The following is a 17,335-nucleotide window of genomic DNA, read 5'->3' as shown; positions in this document are numbered from 1 at the left end:
TTGTTTCGCTAGCAATGCGCCTGAACACACTGCTTTTTTAGATCAAGCACGCCCATGTGCGCACAAATGGGCGCAAATGCATTTGCTTATAAAATGACGTGGTGCTGGATGGGAAAATGCGAATGACGCCAGACTGAAACTAGCAAAAACACTTGTGCTTCGCCTTGTGTCGCATTGCGCTGGGCCTTGTGTCGGATTGCGCTGGGTGTATGATACTGACTGACTTCGCAGTTGACTACTTTCCTAGATGAATAGTCAAAGTAAAAAAATAATTTAGTAATGCAAGCCCTAGTACTGGCACATTTATGTAAAAGTACATTTAGAAATATATCACTATTAGCAAGCCAAACATTTGCTTAATTTAGCCTTATGCTTAATATCACAAGTTCACAACCACACAGTGTCATTTTGCTTTTTTGTGGTTTGGCCTGACAAAAAATAGGCCACGTTGAGTAAACCGTCACCAAACGACATGAGTACAAGATGAGCTTTAGATTTTGATTGTTTTCCTGGCTAATGACTTGAAATTAATAGGTTAATGGAGACTGCCAAGAGGGAAAATTATTACAACAAAAATTCGGAGGCAATCATGATTTTTCCACTGAGACAACCATTCACCATTTTGGAATTGATGGGTTTATGATAGCAGGATGATGGCAATCATGCCACACAAACGATGACTTACTTCCTGTAGGAAAAGGTCTTGCCAGAGAGGAGTCAAGGAGTTGCTCAGGCAGGGGTGCACCCCAAACCTCAGGTTCCTCTATCACCACTAATTTATGGAAGAGGACATGATACACAATCGATGGTTGAGCAGAATTAACAAGTGTGTGACTTACAGAGAGGAAGGAATCACTATGCAACACTTATCTATTCCCATTTCTCTAATAAATGGCTGCAAATGGAAGTGAGTGGGAGTCAACACCACTAGTTAGCACTGATGAATGTTCTTTTCTGTATAATTTATGTTACAGAAAGCTAAAAAACAGTACTGATTATAGATACAAACAAATAGGATTATTAAATACTTTGAAAAATAAGTGACATCTTTAAACCCTCTGTGAGTCCCATGAAGACACATACTGTATATGACACAGAAAATGTTAATATTCATAGAAGTGAATGAAGTGAACATAATATATCTGGGCTGTGATCAGGTTCTATTGGATTGTGAATTTTAAATTTCAGTGATCCTGTTAATGAAATATCAACATCCAAAAGCAGCATAAGGATATAAGGATATGGTCATAAACAGTACCTTCGCTGGTCTTCTGCTCATCAAAGGCTGTCTCCAGTGGAGGGCCGAATAAGGCTGTTGCATCCTCTGGCACTGGAGATTTCTTATTACTGAAATGAAGGAGAATTAAGCCAGATTTGCATGACTCATCCACACAGATGCACACCAGTCACATCCAGGCTGCAACTCTCAAACTGTCTAACATAATCTATTCAAACTCATTTAACCATTAACATGTTTGCTGTTTATTAGTGCTTATAAAGCACATATTCTGCATGACTATATTCTACATCCCTAATCCTACCTAAACTTAACAACTACATTACTAATTATTAATAAGCAGCAAATTAGGAGTTTATTGAGGCAAAAGTCATAGTTAATGGTGTATTAAACAGTGGGATTGGGACTCTTAAAGTGTAAATGTAAAATTTTTGTATTCTTGTTTTTAATCAAAGTTTTACTTCGTTTAATAAGCATAAACAATTTTTCATTTGTATTTGTAAAAAAAAAAAAAAAGTTTAAATTTCAGGCATTTTAGTTGTTATAACAAACATACACTATTATACACTATTAGAATACCAAAATACCACCATACTCAAAATAATAGCATTTGTCAAATTCACAATGACATCACATACTGCAGTACTTGTGAATAATGAAATATTACATATTATATTATTTAATATGTACCACTACATTTATCATTAAACTGCAACATTTAACCACAAAATTTAATTTACCTACACCTAAATGTCAACCTGAGTTTTAGACATTCACTTCCTGTCATACCCAGCATTTATTTTTTACAGAATGCATTCTGAAGTCAGGCTTGGAAGATTAATTCAATCCGATCATCCAGTTTTGAAAAATACATTTCTCCATCCTTTTTAATCTTTACATTTTTGTGTGCACATTTGCGTTTTATTTTATTTTTTATTAACAAAACTAAAATAAACTTGGAAACAACAGACAAAATGACCGTTTCATAAAGCGTGTAAGTGTGCGTATAGATACCTAGCAGGCTCAGGAGGAGGCGCAGGTGCACGAGCTGGTGCAGGCGTTGGAACAACACGTCTCGGTCGTGCAATTTCTTCACCTGAGGTTAACAGCATCATCAAATGAACACAAATAAACTGCACCTACTCATACACATGCAAGCACACCTCTATATTTACATTTTAATTCCAGACAACTATTTAGTGTCAGATTTGAATCGACATAGACATCAAACTCATAAACCCGAGAAAAAATTGCATTATGTGTACTTACTGGGATTTCTTTTTGCCAAACCCTGAAACAAACAGAAGGCCAAAACCATCATAAGACTTAAAGCTCATAACAGCATATCTCTCATCAGCTGAGAAGAGTGCATTTTGGGTCAATTTAATCAAGGGAATGGTGAGACAAAATCAGACAGAGACATTGCCTTGATGCATTTTAAATTCCTGTTTCATAATGGATTCTACAGTTGACAGAAGAGCTGATTTCTATGATTGACTCAGGTGGTGAATAATATTATCTGACTCACTGATGCGTTAGTAATAAATAACACTGGCATCAATGTTATTACATCGGGTTCTTCATGGTGGCTGTGAATTTCAAATAGAAGAACACAGCATTCGTTTTTTCAATCATCAAAATTGCATTCTTTGCACTAAAATATGAAATGATATTTAGATGGATATTCAGATTATATCATATTTAGATGAAGAACCTGCTTTAGGCAAGGCTACAAATCGTTCTCCAAAGCAAGCATTGTTTTGGTCACATGGGTCTATAGCACGAGTAAGCAATATATTTATTCACATGGGCCAATTTAATTAGCTAGAAACAACCAGTTGAGTGAAAGTGAATGAAAGTGCTACTGTTAAGAAATAGTGATGTCTATAAAGAGTAATCATTATTAATAAAAAACTGATACTTATTCTGACCTTTGCATTTCTATATTGAAATATCATTACATGGAAGTATGTTGCCTCTCTATACATCTATTATTTTAACAAAAGTATCTTCAAAACTCAGAAGTTCTTCTTCTGTATAACTGTTTAAACTGAATCACAAAGAGGTTCAAGCACTTGGAGAACAGAAATATAATGTTAAAACACACTTACCGGGCTACGTCTCTGTGACCAGCAAAAAGGAAGAGAGAAGAGACACCTGGTCAGAAAGTGATAAATCAGTAATACAGACTTCGAGCAAAAACAACCGTTCCTAAATTTTTACCTTTATGATGTGCTTTAATAATGAGTTTTATTTAAATATTTCTAATTTTGAGGGAAGTCAGTGACAAAGTAAAAAAAAAAAAAAAGATTAAATAAAGAATTCAATCTGTTTATTACAAAATACTGTTATACAGCCGGAGAAAATATTAAGCATATTAAGCACTTTTATAATACTTATAATATTTAATTATAATTATAATACAATATAATATTTATTGTCTTTTTTGAATCTTAAAAGTTCCAATTCAAAATTAAGCTTTGTTGCATTTGAAGGTCATGAAAGGATATTTTTCATGCAACTGTGAGGATAACATTCATATAACAATAAAGATCTCATCTTATATTAGTGCTTTTATAAATAACTTGGAAATACTCGGGTTCAAGAGGCACTTTTCCAGTTTTCACAAACTCTTGAAAATAGTATTTTTGCATATATTGCTCACGTTGCACATGCAGTGCTGCTTGTCTCAGCACTGTTTATTCTTCAGAGGATCTAAAAGCAAAGAAAGTATGTACTGCTCACGTGTCATTTCAAAGAGATCACTGTATGTTAAACAAAAAATTACGGTCATGATACTCCTGGACCAAATTCAGTTATAATGCAAAAAAAAAAAAAACACATTCACTCTAGCTGTGGACATCCATTCCTGCTCACTCCAATTTAACCTCATCTCTCTTTTTTCCTTCATAGCTGGATGAAGTCCAAGAACGAGGGCCATGAGTTCAGTCTGGCTCGATAGTTCTAAGTGATTAGGCTGATGTACCAGTGGCAAAGTCTAAGCCTATAGACTGTAAGCAATGGTCACCACCAATCGAAGCCAAGAGTAGACAAACAGAAAAACTGGCACGCAACCAAACACTTTAATGTAAGAGTTAGGCTGATGACTAAGGCTGCCCACTCATTCAAATAATAAACAGTTTTTTTTAAGTGAAACATGCATAAACACCAGATGCAAAAGAACAAGATCAAAATTAATTGTTCATCTAAATAAAAAAAAAAAAACTAATGTTCAAGCACATGTGCAAATTTTAATATATTGTACAATGCTGGGTAGTAATTATTGCAATCTGGATTTCATAATCAGATTCCAGGAATAAAGTACTTGTAATTAGATTATATTACATGTTAAAATACTCATAATCCGATTGCAGTTACTTTATTAATTATTACATGATTGCGTTATTCAAACAACAGCAGTACATCTCATAATTTTTAAAGCTAATTCTAATTTATAATACTTTTTAAAAATAGATTAAGAAATTCATCTAGTATGTTTTAAAAATGAATTTTAATGTATTTAATTATATATTTTTTAAACATTGTATTAATAACTTACAAACTCCCTGCAGTTCCTTCACAAATCCTGGTTTGGAAAACCATAAAATCTCTTTTTATTATGATTTTTTATATCAATATCTATTCAAATCAACAAGATAAACATGTTAAGTTTTCAAAAGTCATCTAAAAGTAATTCTAAAAGTAAAAACTAGTCAAATTATATTACTTAATTCTCAGTCTCGCTGTGAAACTCCAAAAATATTTTTTATCCTATCCATGCAGAAACAGTAGTTCCTACATATACGTATCTACAGTATGGAGCCATTTTAGTCTCAGTATTAATTTACGCAAAAGACATGATGCACACGTGTAACCAAATTCACATGCATGGAACCTAATTCACACAAAAACCAATCTAAGTGCACAAAATAAAGATATATAATACACATAAATTATGTTTCACAAATGCAAAACACAATTCACAGATGTGCACAAAGAGCTTTGAATGTTTTTGAAAGCTATGAAAATTTTCATCATGGATTGCGAATGTGCAAATCATATTTTTGAGACTTTCCTGGCAGCGAACTCTTCCCACGAGGGTCAATCGTACTCTTTGATTTGAGCCTGTGAATTGACTAATCATAAACCGCTGTGGGCGTATGAGGCGTGTGCCCTTGGTGTGCCTACCTGGATGTTGCATTATCAGTGCGAGACCACAGTTCAAGTCACAGTTCAGTAGAGGTATGTGCAGTTGATCACTTCATTTTAGTTAACTAGCCTAGTTAAGGTGAATTGTTTTATTTTTAAACACTGAATTAAGTTTCACGCATTTGAATTTGGTTACACATCATGTCTTTTGTGTGAATTATTATTGAGACTAAAATGGCTCCAGAGTCTATTGTCTGTTTCAGCACCCACCAGTTTATCCCTAAAAACCCAAACTGACCTAAGATCAGTTCTTAGTGGCTTATTAATCAACAGAGCATGCGACCTTCACCATGCCAAATGAGAAACCTAAGAAGATGTCACTGCAAAAGAGTAAGACGAAGTATAAACAGCTTACCGGACTATTCCTCTATACCAGCCAGTAGATAGAAACAGAGAGACAGGTAGAGAGACAGAAGAGTAAGCATGATCTACATTAGTATAGTGCTGGTAAGCATGCTCAAACATATTACAGAGGAATTTGAGAGGAATGAAATGGCAGAAATGTCTACACACAGATCACAGTATGATGCAACACTGTGCAAATCCATTTTGGCAATTTATTTGGTGTCAGCCACAGATATTGCCTCCAGCACACAATATATCTCAGTTAATAAGCAGATCACTGAAATGTGGCACATTTACAAAAACCACATTTAAGAAATATTTCAGCCAAAAAAATAATTTTGATATGTTTTTCCAAACCCATATGACTTTAATGTTTCTGCTGAGCACATTGAAGGATATAAAGATATTGAAGGTCTCTAAGAATTATTGTATGTTTTTGAACGATGTCTCTTATGCTCATTAAGACATTTATTTAATCTAATATACAGAACTATTATAACAATATAAAAATACAGCAATATTGTGAAATATCATTATAATTTAAAACAACTATTTTCTATTTTAATATATTTTAAGTTGTAATTTATTCTGGTGCTTGCAAAGCAAAATGTTAACCAGCTATTATCCCAGTCTTCAATGATCCTTAAAAAAAAAAAAACTATAATAATAATAATGCTGATTTTGTGTTCAAAAAATATTTATTTTGTTACAAATGCTGAAAATAGTTTTGTTGCTTAATATTTCAGTTGAAATAGTAAAACATTTTTTCTGAATTCTTTAAAGAACAGCATTTTTTGAAATAGAAATCTTTTGTAACATTATAAATGCCTTCACTGTCTCTTCTGATCAATTTAATGAATTCTTGTTAAGTTAAAGTATTCATTTCCCTATGTAAATACATAAAATACTCACCCCAAACTTTTTAATTGAAGTACAGAGTGGTGCATAAAAGTGAACTGAATGACACTAATGGCTCTTTAATTGTTTTCCCCTCATACAAAATGAATGCATGGCTTGGGAAAACGTATAATGTAGCATATTTCATCATTCCATGGGAATAAATATATTCGAATTTCCAACTTTTTTTAGATAATAGAGTGAGCTCAAAAAACTATTTAAAAACACCATAAAGCCATATGGATTTAAATAGAGGGTTTAGAACAAGATAAGGCTGAACAAATGACAAATCTTTGTTAGTTTGGGTAAACTCTTTCTTTTAAAAATCTCTCCAGTTTGCTACGCATCTACATTCTGTCACACAGCTTGGAATTAAGACTGTCGAATGATCAATCATGTTCTGAGCACATAGTGTTTCCCATGTGTTGCTTTATTAACTCTTGGATGACTGCCCATGTACAAGAGGCTTAATAAAGAAGCAAACCTTATCAATAAAACATGAACACCAGCTGGAACCCAGCACCTGGCCGAGAGGTGTGCTATATAAAGAAACCCCATGCCTTTGTGTAATGTTTTCGCGCGACTATAACTCAACTGTTACAGTTATCTCTCACAGTGTTCTGGATGGCTGACTGGATGCAATATCTCTTCTCTGACTACACAGGTGATACTGTAGAGAATACAACAAGGTGAATGAATTATCACTCTACTCTTATACAACGAGAGCACGATCTCTATTGCATAGCTTCTGTTGTTCAACCTTTGCTCACACTTTCTACTGGCGAGTATTCATGGCTAATCCAACACCATCGTTACACACATACGCACAGGTTGCCATGGCACAGGATGGGCATGTGACTGATGTTTAATTCATGAGTAAGGAATGCCAGGCTTTCCAATATACTGGACAAAGAGGATTTCAGCCATAATAAGTCCTTAAAACACGTAATTTTTCCAACGTTAAAATACAAAGAAATTACAAGCAAGACATTTGGATGAATTCCCTAAATAAATGAATCATTAGTTACACATATTTAATGCAAATGTTCGGATATAATACAAGTAAAAAATTGTATGCAAAATAATATGCATTAAAAAGCATTTTTAATTCATTTATTTACATTTCCTGAATATACAGTCCTCTCCATTTATTTGAAAGGAATTAATACTAAACGAGGATGCACTAAATTGATGCTATTTTTATTTATTTTTTTTGTATTCAAGGTATCCTGAAAAAAAAAAAAATACTCTTTCTATAAAAATATAAAGAAAGCGCAACTGAAAACATTTAACCCAAACTTTAAACAGTAGTGTACCAGATGCTTATCATAAATATCATTTACATGGAATGCAATGCATGGAAACTAAACAACTTTATCTTTTCGGTGCTTTCAAAGCTCTATTTGCTTGAGCATCCTGTTCAGTCCAATTAGTGACTTCCTTCAGCTCAAAGATACAGTTCCTGACATAACACAACACTGCAACATAAAAAATAAAAAGAATAACGATCCACTATGGGAACATCAGATCATAACTGTCACTTTTTCATGGATTTAAAAAGCCAGGACAGGTACTATTTTATACTACACAATCCACAACGTGCACAATACAATCAGTAAGCAATCAGTTCATAAAGCTAGTTACAGCTAGAGAAACTGCACTGCTTTAGAAGTATAGTACATGAGCTCAAATGTTAAGTGGTCTACCATTCATTGAGCATACTGTAAGAGCAATTCATTAATGTGCATATTCAAATTTAACTTTGGGAATAAGAGCTAATGAAAACCCCAGAAAAGATAATTACTTTGTGACAGCTAAAGACCAATCTGAGTGCCAATTCAGTTTTAAAAACAAGGCAGAACAAGAAACACCCCAGTAGGTGGTCCTGAGTTGTAGATCAGCGTAAGATTGATTGAAAGCACATTGCCGGAATTATATGTATCTGCATGCATGAATAATTTAGCCTGAAAGTTCATCATGCCTGCTCCGTCTGTAGACCTTGCGCACCATGCAGTGGAGTCATTGTTCCTAGTTTCCAAGCTGAATTATTGAAAGAGAACAGAGTGACACTTCAGTGCGAGACTCCACCTGAAACTCCTACTCACTCTGACTTCAGATAACAACAGTGAGTCAGATAAGACTCATCTATGCCATATCTCATCTGAACGACCTCCGTCAGATGAACTTGAGATGACTTCGATGGGAAAAAGTTTTGAAAAGTCAGTACTAAAGTACAGATAATCTTTCTGGAATCTTTTTTAACCGCAAACACCATATGAACCAGATGTTCTCGTGATATTCTCTGTTGTGAGTTAACGAAAATTAAAATTATATCTGATGGATGCTTGGGAAAATTTGGATCCTCTGTCATCTGTATTGTATCTGTACAGTGAAACTGTCAATATTATTGCAACTTAAATAGCTGTTTTCTATTTTAATATATTTTGAATTAATAAAAGTAGTTTATTCTTGTGATGGCACACCTGAAATCTTTCTCATGCATATTTGGTGCTCAAGAAACATTTCATATCTTAGCTTAGAATTTTGTGGATTCCTCGATTAATAGAAATCTCAAAACAACAGCATTTATTTAAATTCCAAAATCTTGTGTGATATTGAAAATGACTTTACTGCCACTTTTGGCCAAATGTAATGCATCCTTGTTGAATAAAAGAAAAATGTAATTTAAATGTAATATTGTTTTGTTAAAAGAGTCTGTTCTGAGCCAGTGGAGAATGAATAGATGTGCTGCCCACACAGACATATTCATCTCCTAAATGCTGCATATAAAAGCCACACAAACATAGACTTTCTTGTTCAAGCTACATACTAAAATAAATATTTAAAAAAGAGGTTTTATTAACAGGATGCAGCTATGTTGACTGTTGAAATTCAAAAATGGCAGGTAGGCGTTTTCAGACTATTAAAATGGCAGGCAGCTCCATCTGAATTGCTCACGCAGCTCTCTCTAGAAACAGCCTCCACAGTGTGATAGCCTCATGTTAACAACACACTGCTAACAACACTCCGCATAAAACCAGCCATTTGTACTGTAAGCCAAGCCTGGCTTGTGGCTTTTGTCATCATGTGATTATGAATTGAATTGACAAGGTTAATAGAGAACCTAAAGCACTTCCTCCATATCATAAGCTTCCTTATACAGAGCAAATAAAATCTGCAACAGTGCAACAGGATGTTTCCTCTCCTTACTGTAGAAACACTAAGTACTCTTAAATTGGCTCTCAAACATGCGATGTGAGTAACAGTCAATATGAATCAGAAAAGGCAGGTGTGAGCTTGACCAAATCGGCTTATTCAGAACAATATGACAGCAAAAGATTTAAAGTATACATTTACTGTATGAAATATTTTACAGTGGAATACTATACATCTACATTTAATGTACAAGCCTCACTCTACCATGGTATTTTCACAGTATCTTTTCATAAGGGAAGTCAAAATAAGAACAAAAATACAAAACCTTTAACACAAAACATAACAGAGACAACTGTCAAGTGATATTAAAGTACGAAAAGTGACAAGAAACAGTATCATAAGCTTGGGATGCATGGGTAACATTGGCTGGACTCACCAGAGGCGAGGGAGACAGAGCTATGTTGCCTATGGAGGCTTTTAATTCATCTACCGAGGGAGCTGCAATGTTAGCGTCAGCTGGCAGCGGTCTGATTTTGATCTTAAACTTTTTGCGGTGGTCCTCCTCTTCTTCGGACTCACTAGAGGAGAAGAAGTGAGACTTTTCTTTGGGGGCTGGTGGAGAGATGTTAAGGGACCAGTTGTAAATTGCCATGATTACAACGCAAACTGAATTTTACAGAACTCAATGTAAGAAGAAAAAAGCTGGATAAAGTTTGAAAAGCTGCAGTAGGTAAATAAAAAGCTAAAACATTAGAAAAGCACTGAACAGATGGTATGTCTATACCTCACAGCTTTATTTTTATTCACGAAAAAATCGTATTTAAAAATAAATAAAAATATAAGATAAAAAAAATGTAATAACACTAATTTACGGAAAAATTAAAGGATATCTCCCTCTTCCTCATCTGGCCTGATGCTATATCCTTCTTCATCTACCTCGGGTGTGTTCTGCAAAAGAAAAAGTCAGTCTTTATTACAGATGCAGTGGTATTTTTGGATAGTTTAAATTAAATAGCCATTAACTGTCATGCTTTGGGGAGTATCATAAAGCTATTAAAAAACATGTACTTACATATCTCTCCCAATCAATCTCCCCATAGAAGCCATTTGGAGCCCCGTTGGTCTTTTTCTGTGACTGAGTAAATCAAAACATAACTTCAGTAACATCACATCGATTCACTGAATTCTAGATTAGATGAGTTTGGCCTATTTAGGGGTGCTACTGGGGGAATCTACAGGTGCTTATTGAGTATTCAGTTCTAGCATTAAGACTTCAAGCTATAGAACTATGCTGTCTCTATGTTTTCAGTACCAATTCAGTCTCTTGGGGCTCCTGTTCCATGGACATCCATCATACAGAAAATAAAGACATCATTTGAATTATTACACTTTTTTTTACCATGTCAGACTATTTATATTTCTAATTAGGCTTCACATAAAAAAATGTACACTTATTACAATGCCCTGCATTAAAGGTTTGATTGATTTGCGAAATAGGCCTAAACTATGCCTTTAAAGCATTGGTCAAAATAACAAAAGCAGTAAAAAGAAAAAGAAAGTTTTGACAATGGCAAAAATAATTATTCATTGCATATAATTTAACTTACAATATAAAAAATATAGAAATAGGAGTGTCAATCTTTTAAAAATTTTTAATGACATTAACAGCATTGTAGGTAAATATTTCACTTATAGATTTTTTATTGCATTTGTGCATTTTACCATACAAAGAATACAAAAAAAAACGTTTGTTGAATCTCATCTGGGCTTATTTTATAGATAAATGTCTATACTGATCATTGCAAAAAGGTGATAAATGATAAATGCATGGTATGCTAGGGTCTTTTGTGTGTGCACATGTTTGTGTTGGCTCCAATTAGCTCAGAATATATCAATAAATAATTTCTGAGAAATCAATAAGAACAGAGTGAATTGCATACACACATTAACATTTTTAAACATTTGATTAATTGCATATGTTAATTATCAACTTTGGCAGCCCTAATTAAAAACAAACAAAACAAATTCCAAAATAGTCAATCTGGCTCTTGAAATTATTCTGTAAGTTAAGAGGCACTTACTCCACCATCTCTGTCTGGTGACCCCCTAAAAACAGGGAAAACAGAAGAAAGAGACAAAGAGAGAGAGAGAGGTCTTTAATACCCACTTAACATACAAGCTTCTCTTTTTTTTCTCAACTCAAGCACAGAAGCAATTAGCCAGGCTTCGCTGTGAGGCCCAGAAACACCTGTGCGTTGGGTCCCAAACAGACACACGCTCTCAAAACAGGCATCATCTAAAGCACTCTGAAGCAAGAGACAGGGATTCATAGTGTGCAAGCAGCAAATGCTCCATTATGTTAATGGTTTCGTGAGAGAACTCCATTAGCCTGCCTTAGGAAGCACTATTATTATAACAAGTTCATTAATCCTGTAAGGTCTGACTTATGAGATAATAGTCAAACAAATCAAATTGTGTGGAATGGAAAAGTTTATTGAATCTTTAGACAAAATTTTATTCAGAGGCCCATATTAAGCTAAATATCTAATTCAGTTCAGTTACTGATATTTATATGGCCATAAAGTAAATTATAATTCTTACAGTTTATAATCTCAATTAATTCTTTAATAAAAAATACTGGCATAAATTACATATACATATCAGTGGTTACTCTATATCTCCCAATTATAGGTCTTAGTAAGATTATATTTAAAAGCTCTGTATTTTTATTGTGGAGGACAAAAAAATATGTATTGACACAAGACACAATTACTATTACCTGAAGGGGGACGATTTTACTTGCTAAAAAGTATCAGCCATCAAAAAGCATAAGACTGTGTAAAACCGTTTTTTAAGTAAGATTTTGATCGTCACAAATTTTTATTATATCAAGTTCATACAGCAGGCTGTATAGGTTTTGAATTCTGGTATATAAATTCGTGAAACTTACGTAGAGTCAGTGTCCTTTTCTTTCTTCCGTATCCCGAAGGCCTTCCTGGTGCGTTTTTTCAATCCTGTGGTGTGGGGAGATATTGTTAGTTGTCTGATATGATATGGCTCAAAAACACACAGTTAAGCCACAGACACATGGCATCTGCTAAGTTTACAAATGTGCTTTAACTGTGGATGTGTGTGCCTGTGTGTTTGAGTGTTTATAAAGAGAAAATGTTGAAACGGCTCATGTCCAAAGTCCTTTGACATTTCAGATCAAAGAATGAACTGAATCCATTATTGGATCACAGTGCTGACTGCTGATACAAAATTGATTTCAGCATCACCAACAAGAATCAATTTGGATTAAACACATTTCTCAAGATAGACAGACAGACAGACAGACAGACACACACACACACACACACACACACACACACACATATATATATATATATATATATATATATATATATAGACAGATATATAGACAGACATACAGACAGACAGACAGTCAAATAGATAGACAGATAGATAGACATAGACAGATAGACAGACAGACAGACAGACAGACAGATGAAAGATGATATGTGAAAGTAAAGATAGATAGATAGATAGATAGATAGATAGATAGATAGATAGATAGATAGATAACAAAGCCTTGCAAGGTAACAAAATATAAAATAAAAAGAATGACAGACATTCTTTGTCATTATTTTATCTGTTAAAAACAAAAATGCACGTTACAGATACACATGATATTCAAATTAAACAAATATTGTTCATTAAACAAATATTGTTAAATTTTTCAGGAATAGTACGTCTATTTAGCGGTAAAATTCAGGAAATTGAATGAACAAATATAAAAATTATTATTCTTATTAAAGCAACTGGATTAGAGTTCTACAGTCAAAAGCAGTGAGGGATTTCCCTCTTTGTGTTTTGTTAACATTAAAGGGATAGGTCACTTTAAAAAAAAAAAAACATTTTGTCATTGTTTTAAACCTGAATGAGTGTCTTTCTTCTTTTGAGAGAAAAAAAAAGGTCATTTTAAAGAATTTGGTAACCAAACCGTTGCTGGTTCCCACTGACTTCCATAGTATTTTATTTCCTACTATCAAAGTCAATGGGGACCAGCAAATTCTTAAAAAATATCTTCTTTTGTGTTCAGCACAAGAAAAGAAAATTAATACAGGTTTGGGACAACATGAGAGTGAGTCAACAATGAAAGAATTGTAATTTTTGGGTGAACAATCCCTTTAATGGCAAACGGCAGCATATTAGTATAATTTGACTGCTGTCACTTTAAGACCTGCTCAGATCATATATGCATACTGTATAACATACAGGGACGCATTGGTTTTCCTCTCAACTCTTTACTTTAACTTTAGTCATAACCAGCAGTGTTTTAATGTAAACCTTGTGTGTTTTTGACAGTAATTGTGCAATCAAACGGAAAGATAACTTAGTCCAGTATTCAGCTGCTGTTTGACAGGCTTTTTAGTGTGCCCACATTTCAGGTGTACATGCTCAGAAAAAGCACAGAACAATGTGTGAATTAAGTGTTTAACCGCCAAGGCTTTAAAGCACATGCAAATAATTACATTTTGTGATTGCGAACAAGTGCAGTTTCCTGTGAGTTAACATTTGATTTGCATGTACTGTATACCGTGTTGTACAGTATATTGAGACAGAGGCGTCAGAACTGCAACTGATAGAATACTATGATATTTCTATAAAAGCAGATTGTGGAGGCATTTTATTCTTCCATGATCATTAATGGTGATATCACACACTCCTACACTGGAGTAAAAATTAATCATGGTCCCCATATAATTTAAATAGTCAAAACATCAATATCAACAAACTCAATTTACAATAAATACTCATATAGTTATTTGGATATAAGGACATGATTGTGCAGCTATGTGGACTGCGTGGCTTTGAGTCAGGTATCGATCCAGTCAAGCCTCTGCAGTGAGAGCGAGCTCGAATATGGCGGATGGCATTATTGATCTTTACTAAATATTTCCTGACACGTCCACAGGCTCAAGCGCTGCTGTCTGGTTTGGCTGAGAGCGAGAAGAGAGAGAGTCTATTAGAGAAAATTTCCAGACATTGCCTTAACGCGTCTACTTTTTCTTTGCCTTACATGTTCCACTGTTCTTGACACATTTCTTCTAAGCAGACATTGTTTTGTCTAATTAAAAAGCATGTCAATCAATAATGTAACTAAGAAGGAGCAACTGTTAAGGAAGTTCACAGTAGCGAGGACGAAGTGGAAAAAGGGAAAAGAGACCAAATTTAACAACAGGAAACTAACTTTCTTATTTGGGGCTGTGCATGTAATGAAATTTATGAAATATACTTCATTTATAAATTCAAATCTCCAGGGGTAAAAGTGTTAGAGATTGATGTGAAAACAGAAGCTGACAGCTTTATTCACCTGACTGTTGAATGAGCTTTTAAAAGACAGACTTTTTATCCATTTAGGCAAGACTCCTTTTAATTGTGCCAGAACTGCTATCCACTATTATGTTTGTGTCTTGTGTTTGTAATTTCAATACATTATTCTTCTAAAGATTTGGTGCTAGAATTAGGGATGTTCATTTTGGTTAATTTTCTTAACCGACAACCGACGATCATTAACCAATTATTAACCGTTAACCGACAAAATTATTTAAAATTATAATTGAATTAAATTAAAAAGGATAAGTGTTTGTGATCCATTAAAAATAGCACAATTTGTTTCCCAGGGATTAATTTTATATATGCAAAAAGCAGCAAACAATAGAACATGAGGATACATATCACATAACGCACCTGCAGCGCTTCTGTGAGCGGAGAAAAACTGAATAAAGCTAGGCTATATATAGTGGATAAATAGGCCTATATATTTTTACTTGAATAATAAATTACGAAAATGAACGAAAAACACAGAGTTTCGGTTCATTTTTGTGCTTTGCAAAAGGAAACAGACGGCAAAAAAACGGCATTATATTTTTCTTTAGGCTTATTTTAAACGGACAAAGATTTGTTTTTATTGTGAATGTAAACCGTTTACAATTCCGATTATCTTTATGACTAAAAGGAGAAGTTGCTCCCATTTTTTTTTTAACGTGCAGCGTAGCCTATTTTAACAATGCAGTATACCTTTTTAAATATCTTGATAAATTACTGAAAATAAATTAATAAATAAATGACTTTTTAAACTGTTTAACTGATTGTATTAATCCTTCAAAATTCTTAACGGTCGGTTAATGGTTAACCGATTAGCATGAACATCCCTAGCTAGAATAAAAAGAAATTGCATTATAAATGCTTATATTAATGTTTATTTGGTCACCCTTTTTTTTGTTTCAATTCTCACTATTAGCAAACCATTACTTAGAACTTTTGCCTCAATAAACTACTAATTTGCTGCTTAATAATAATTAGTAGGTAGTTGTTAAGTTTAGGTATTTGGTAGGATTAGTGATGTAGAATATAGTCATGCAGAATACGTGCTTTATAAATACTAATAAAAACCTAATATTTTATTAATAGGCATGCTAACAAGCAACTAGGTAATATTGAGAATTGGTCCCAATACTAAAGTGTTGCCCTTTATTTTATTATCTAAACAATCATTTTAATATAGATAAAATATTTATCATTATATTTCAACATTTATAAACTATAATTTAAATAATTCAAAAATATGTTCTTTGCCCAAGGTTCCACTCAATAGAAATTATCAGCTAATGGTATTCTCTTTATAGTGTTTGTATCTTGTTTACCTGAAAATGTATCGCTGTTAGTTGTCAACTCCTTTTTAAACAATTTATCCCTTGCAGAACAATTCTGATATGAATCAGTATTCGATTTTTTTTTTTTTTTTTTTTTTTGCATTTAGCGTTAAGATTGCATTAAGTGGACTATTTCATAATACAGATCTATTGAATGGTAAATGGATCTTTATAATGCTACAGAAACAATCAAGCAGTTTTGCCTTTCAGGGTGGATACATTACTAATATGTTTATATTCAAGAAACTCTTGAAACAAATTTGATGCAATTAAGATTTTACTGAATTAGTAGTTAGTTTGTTTACACTATTTTAGACAGAAAATAACTATACAACAGATGGTAATGCAAGTCTCTTCAGCCTGGATGCAAGATTTCCTGACACATTAAAGGGACTAAATTTGATGTAAACAGATCCCACCCTTACAAAAGACTGTAGAGGTACCATAATACAATGGTGGCATGAAATGACAGCAACATAATACTTTGAGGTATGTCACTAAATGCTAAGCAGCTTATTGTACCATTGTACTTCACAAAACATACTAGTTTTTGGTATTTTGTTGTTAAAGTTAAAGAGTAGCTTTTAAAAAGCACTGCTGCGTCATCATTGGTACACATGGATTGAGCACTTTAAGACTTTAAATCTGAACCCTGACATCACAATTTCACCTATGTCCATATACTGGCAAACACAAAAGCAACAACAGTATATCAGTAGAGTTTGGATGCATTTGAACAAGCTGCTAAACCCGATTACATTCTCTGCAAACA

The 17,335-nt window shown here is 33.6% G+C and overlaps 1 protein-coding gene across 16 annotated transcripts in view; it reads right to left on the bottom strand.

The window, feature by feature from the left end:
• sgip1a (SH3GL interacting endocytic adaptor 1a) overlaps positions 1-17,335 on the bottom strand; it is a 72,342-nt gene that overhangs the window by 18,091 nt on the left and 36,916 nt on the right. For 13 of the 16 annotated variants that reach the window (XM_052559382.1, XM_052559381.1, XM_052559383.1 and 10 more), the window contains 11 exons: positions 12,795-12,858; positions 11,926-11,950; positions 11,157-11,177; positions 10,917-10,979; positions 10,735-10,792; positions 10,281-10,459; positions 3,349-3,360; positions 2,507-2,528; positions 2,252-2,333; positions 1,259-1,347; positions 686-772 (listed from right to left, as the gene is read on the bottom strand). In XM_052559382.1, coding sequence (XP_052415342.1) covers positions 686-772; positions 1,259-1,347; positions 2,252-2,333; positions 2,507-2,528; positions 3,349-3,360; positions 10,281-10,459; positions 10,735-10,792; positions 10,917-10,979; positions 11,157-11,177; positions 11,926-11,950; positions 12,795-12,858 — 702 coding nt within the window. The remainder of the gene's footprint in view (positions 1-685; positions 773-1,258; positions 1,348-2,251; positions 2,334-2,506; positions 2,529-3,348; positions 3,361-10,280; positions 10,460-10,734; positions 10,793-10,916; positions 10,980-11,156; positions 11,178-11,925; positions 11,951-12,794; positions 12,859-17,335) is intronic. The other 3 variants (XM_052559384.1, XM_052559396.1, XM_052559391.1) reach the window with 2 other exon arrangements.

Source organism: Carassius gibelio, chromosome B6 (genome assembly GCF_023724105.1).
Source record: "Carassius gibelio isolate Cgi1373 ecotype wild population from Czech Republic chromosome B6, carGib1.2-hapl.c, whole genome shotgun sequence".
NCBI lineage: Eukaryota > Metazoa > Chordata > Actinopteri > Cypriniformes > Cyprinidae > Carassius > Carassius gibelio.
The sequence above is the reverse complement of the archived record's forward strand: the minus strand, read 5'-3'. Positions and strand labels throughout refer to the sequence as shown.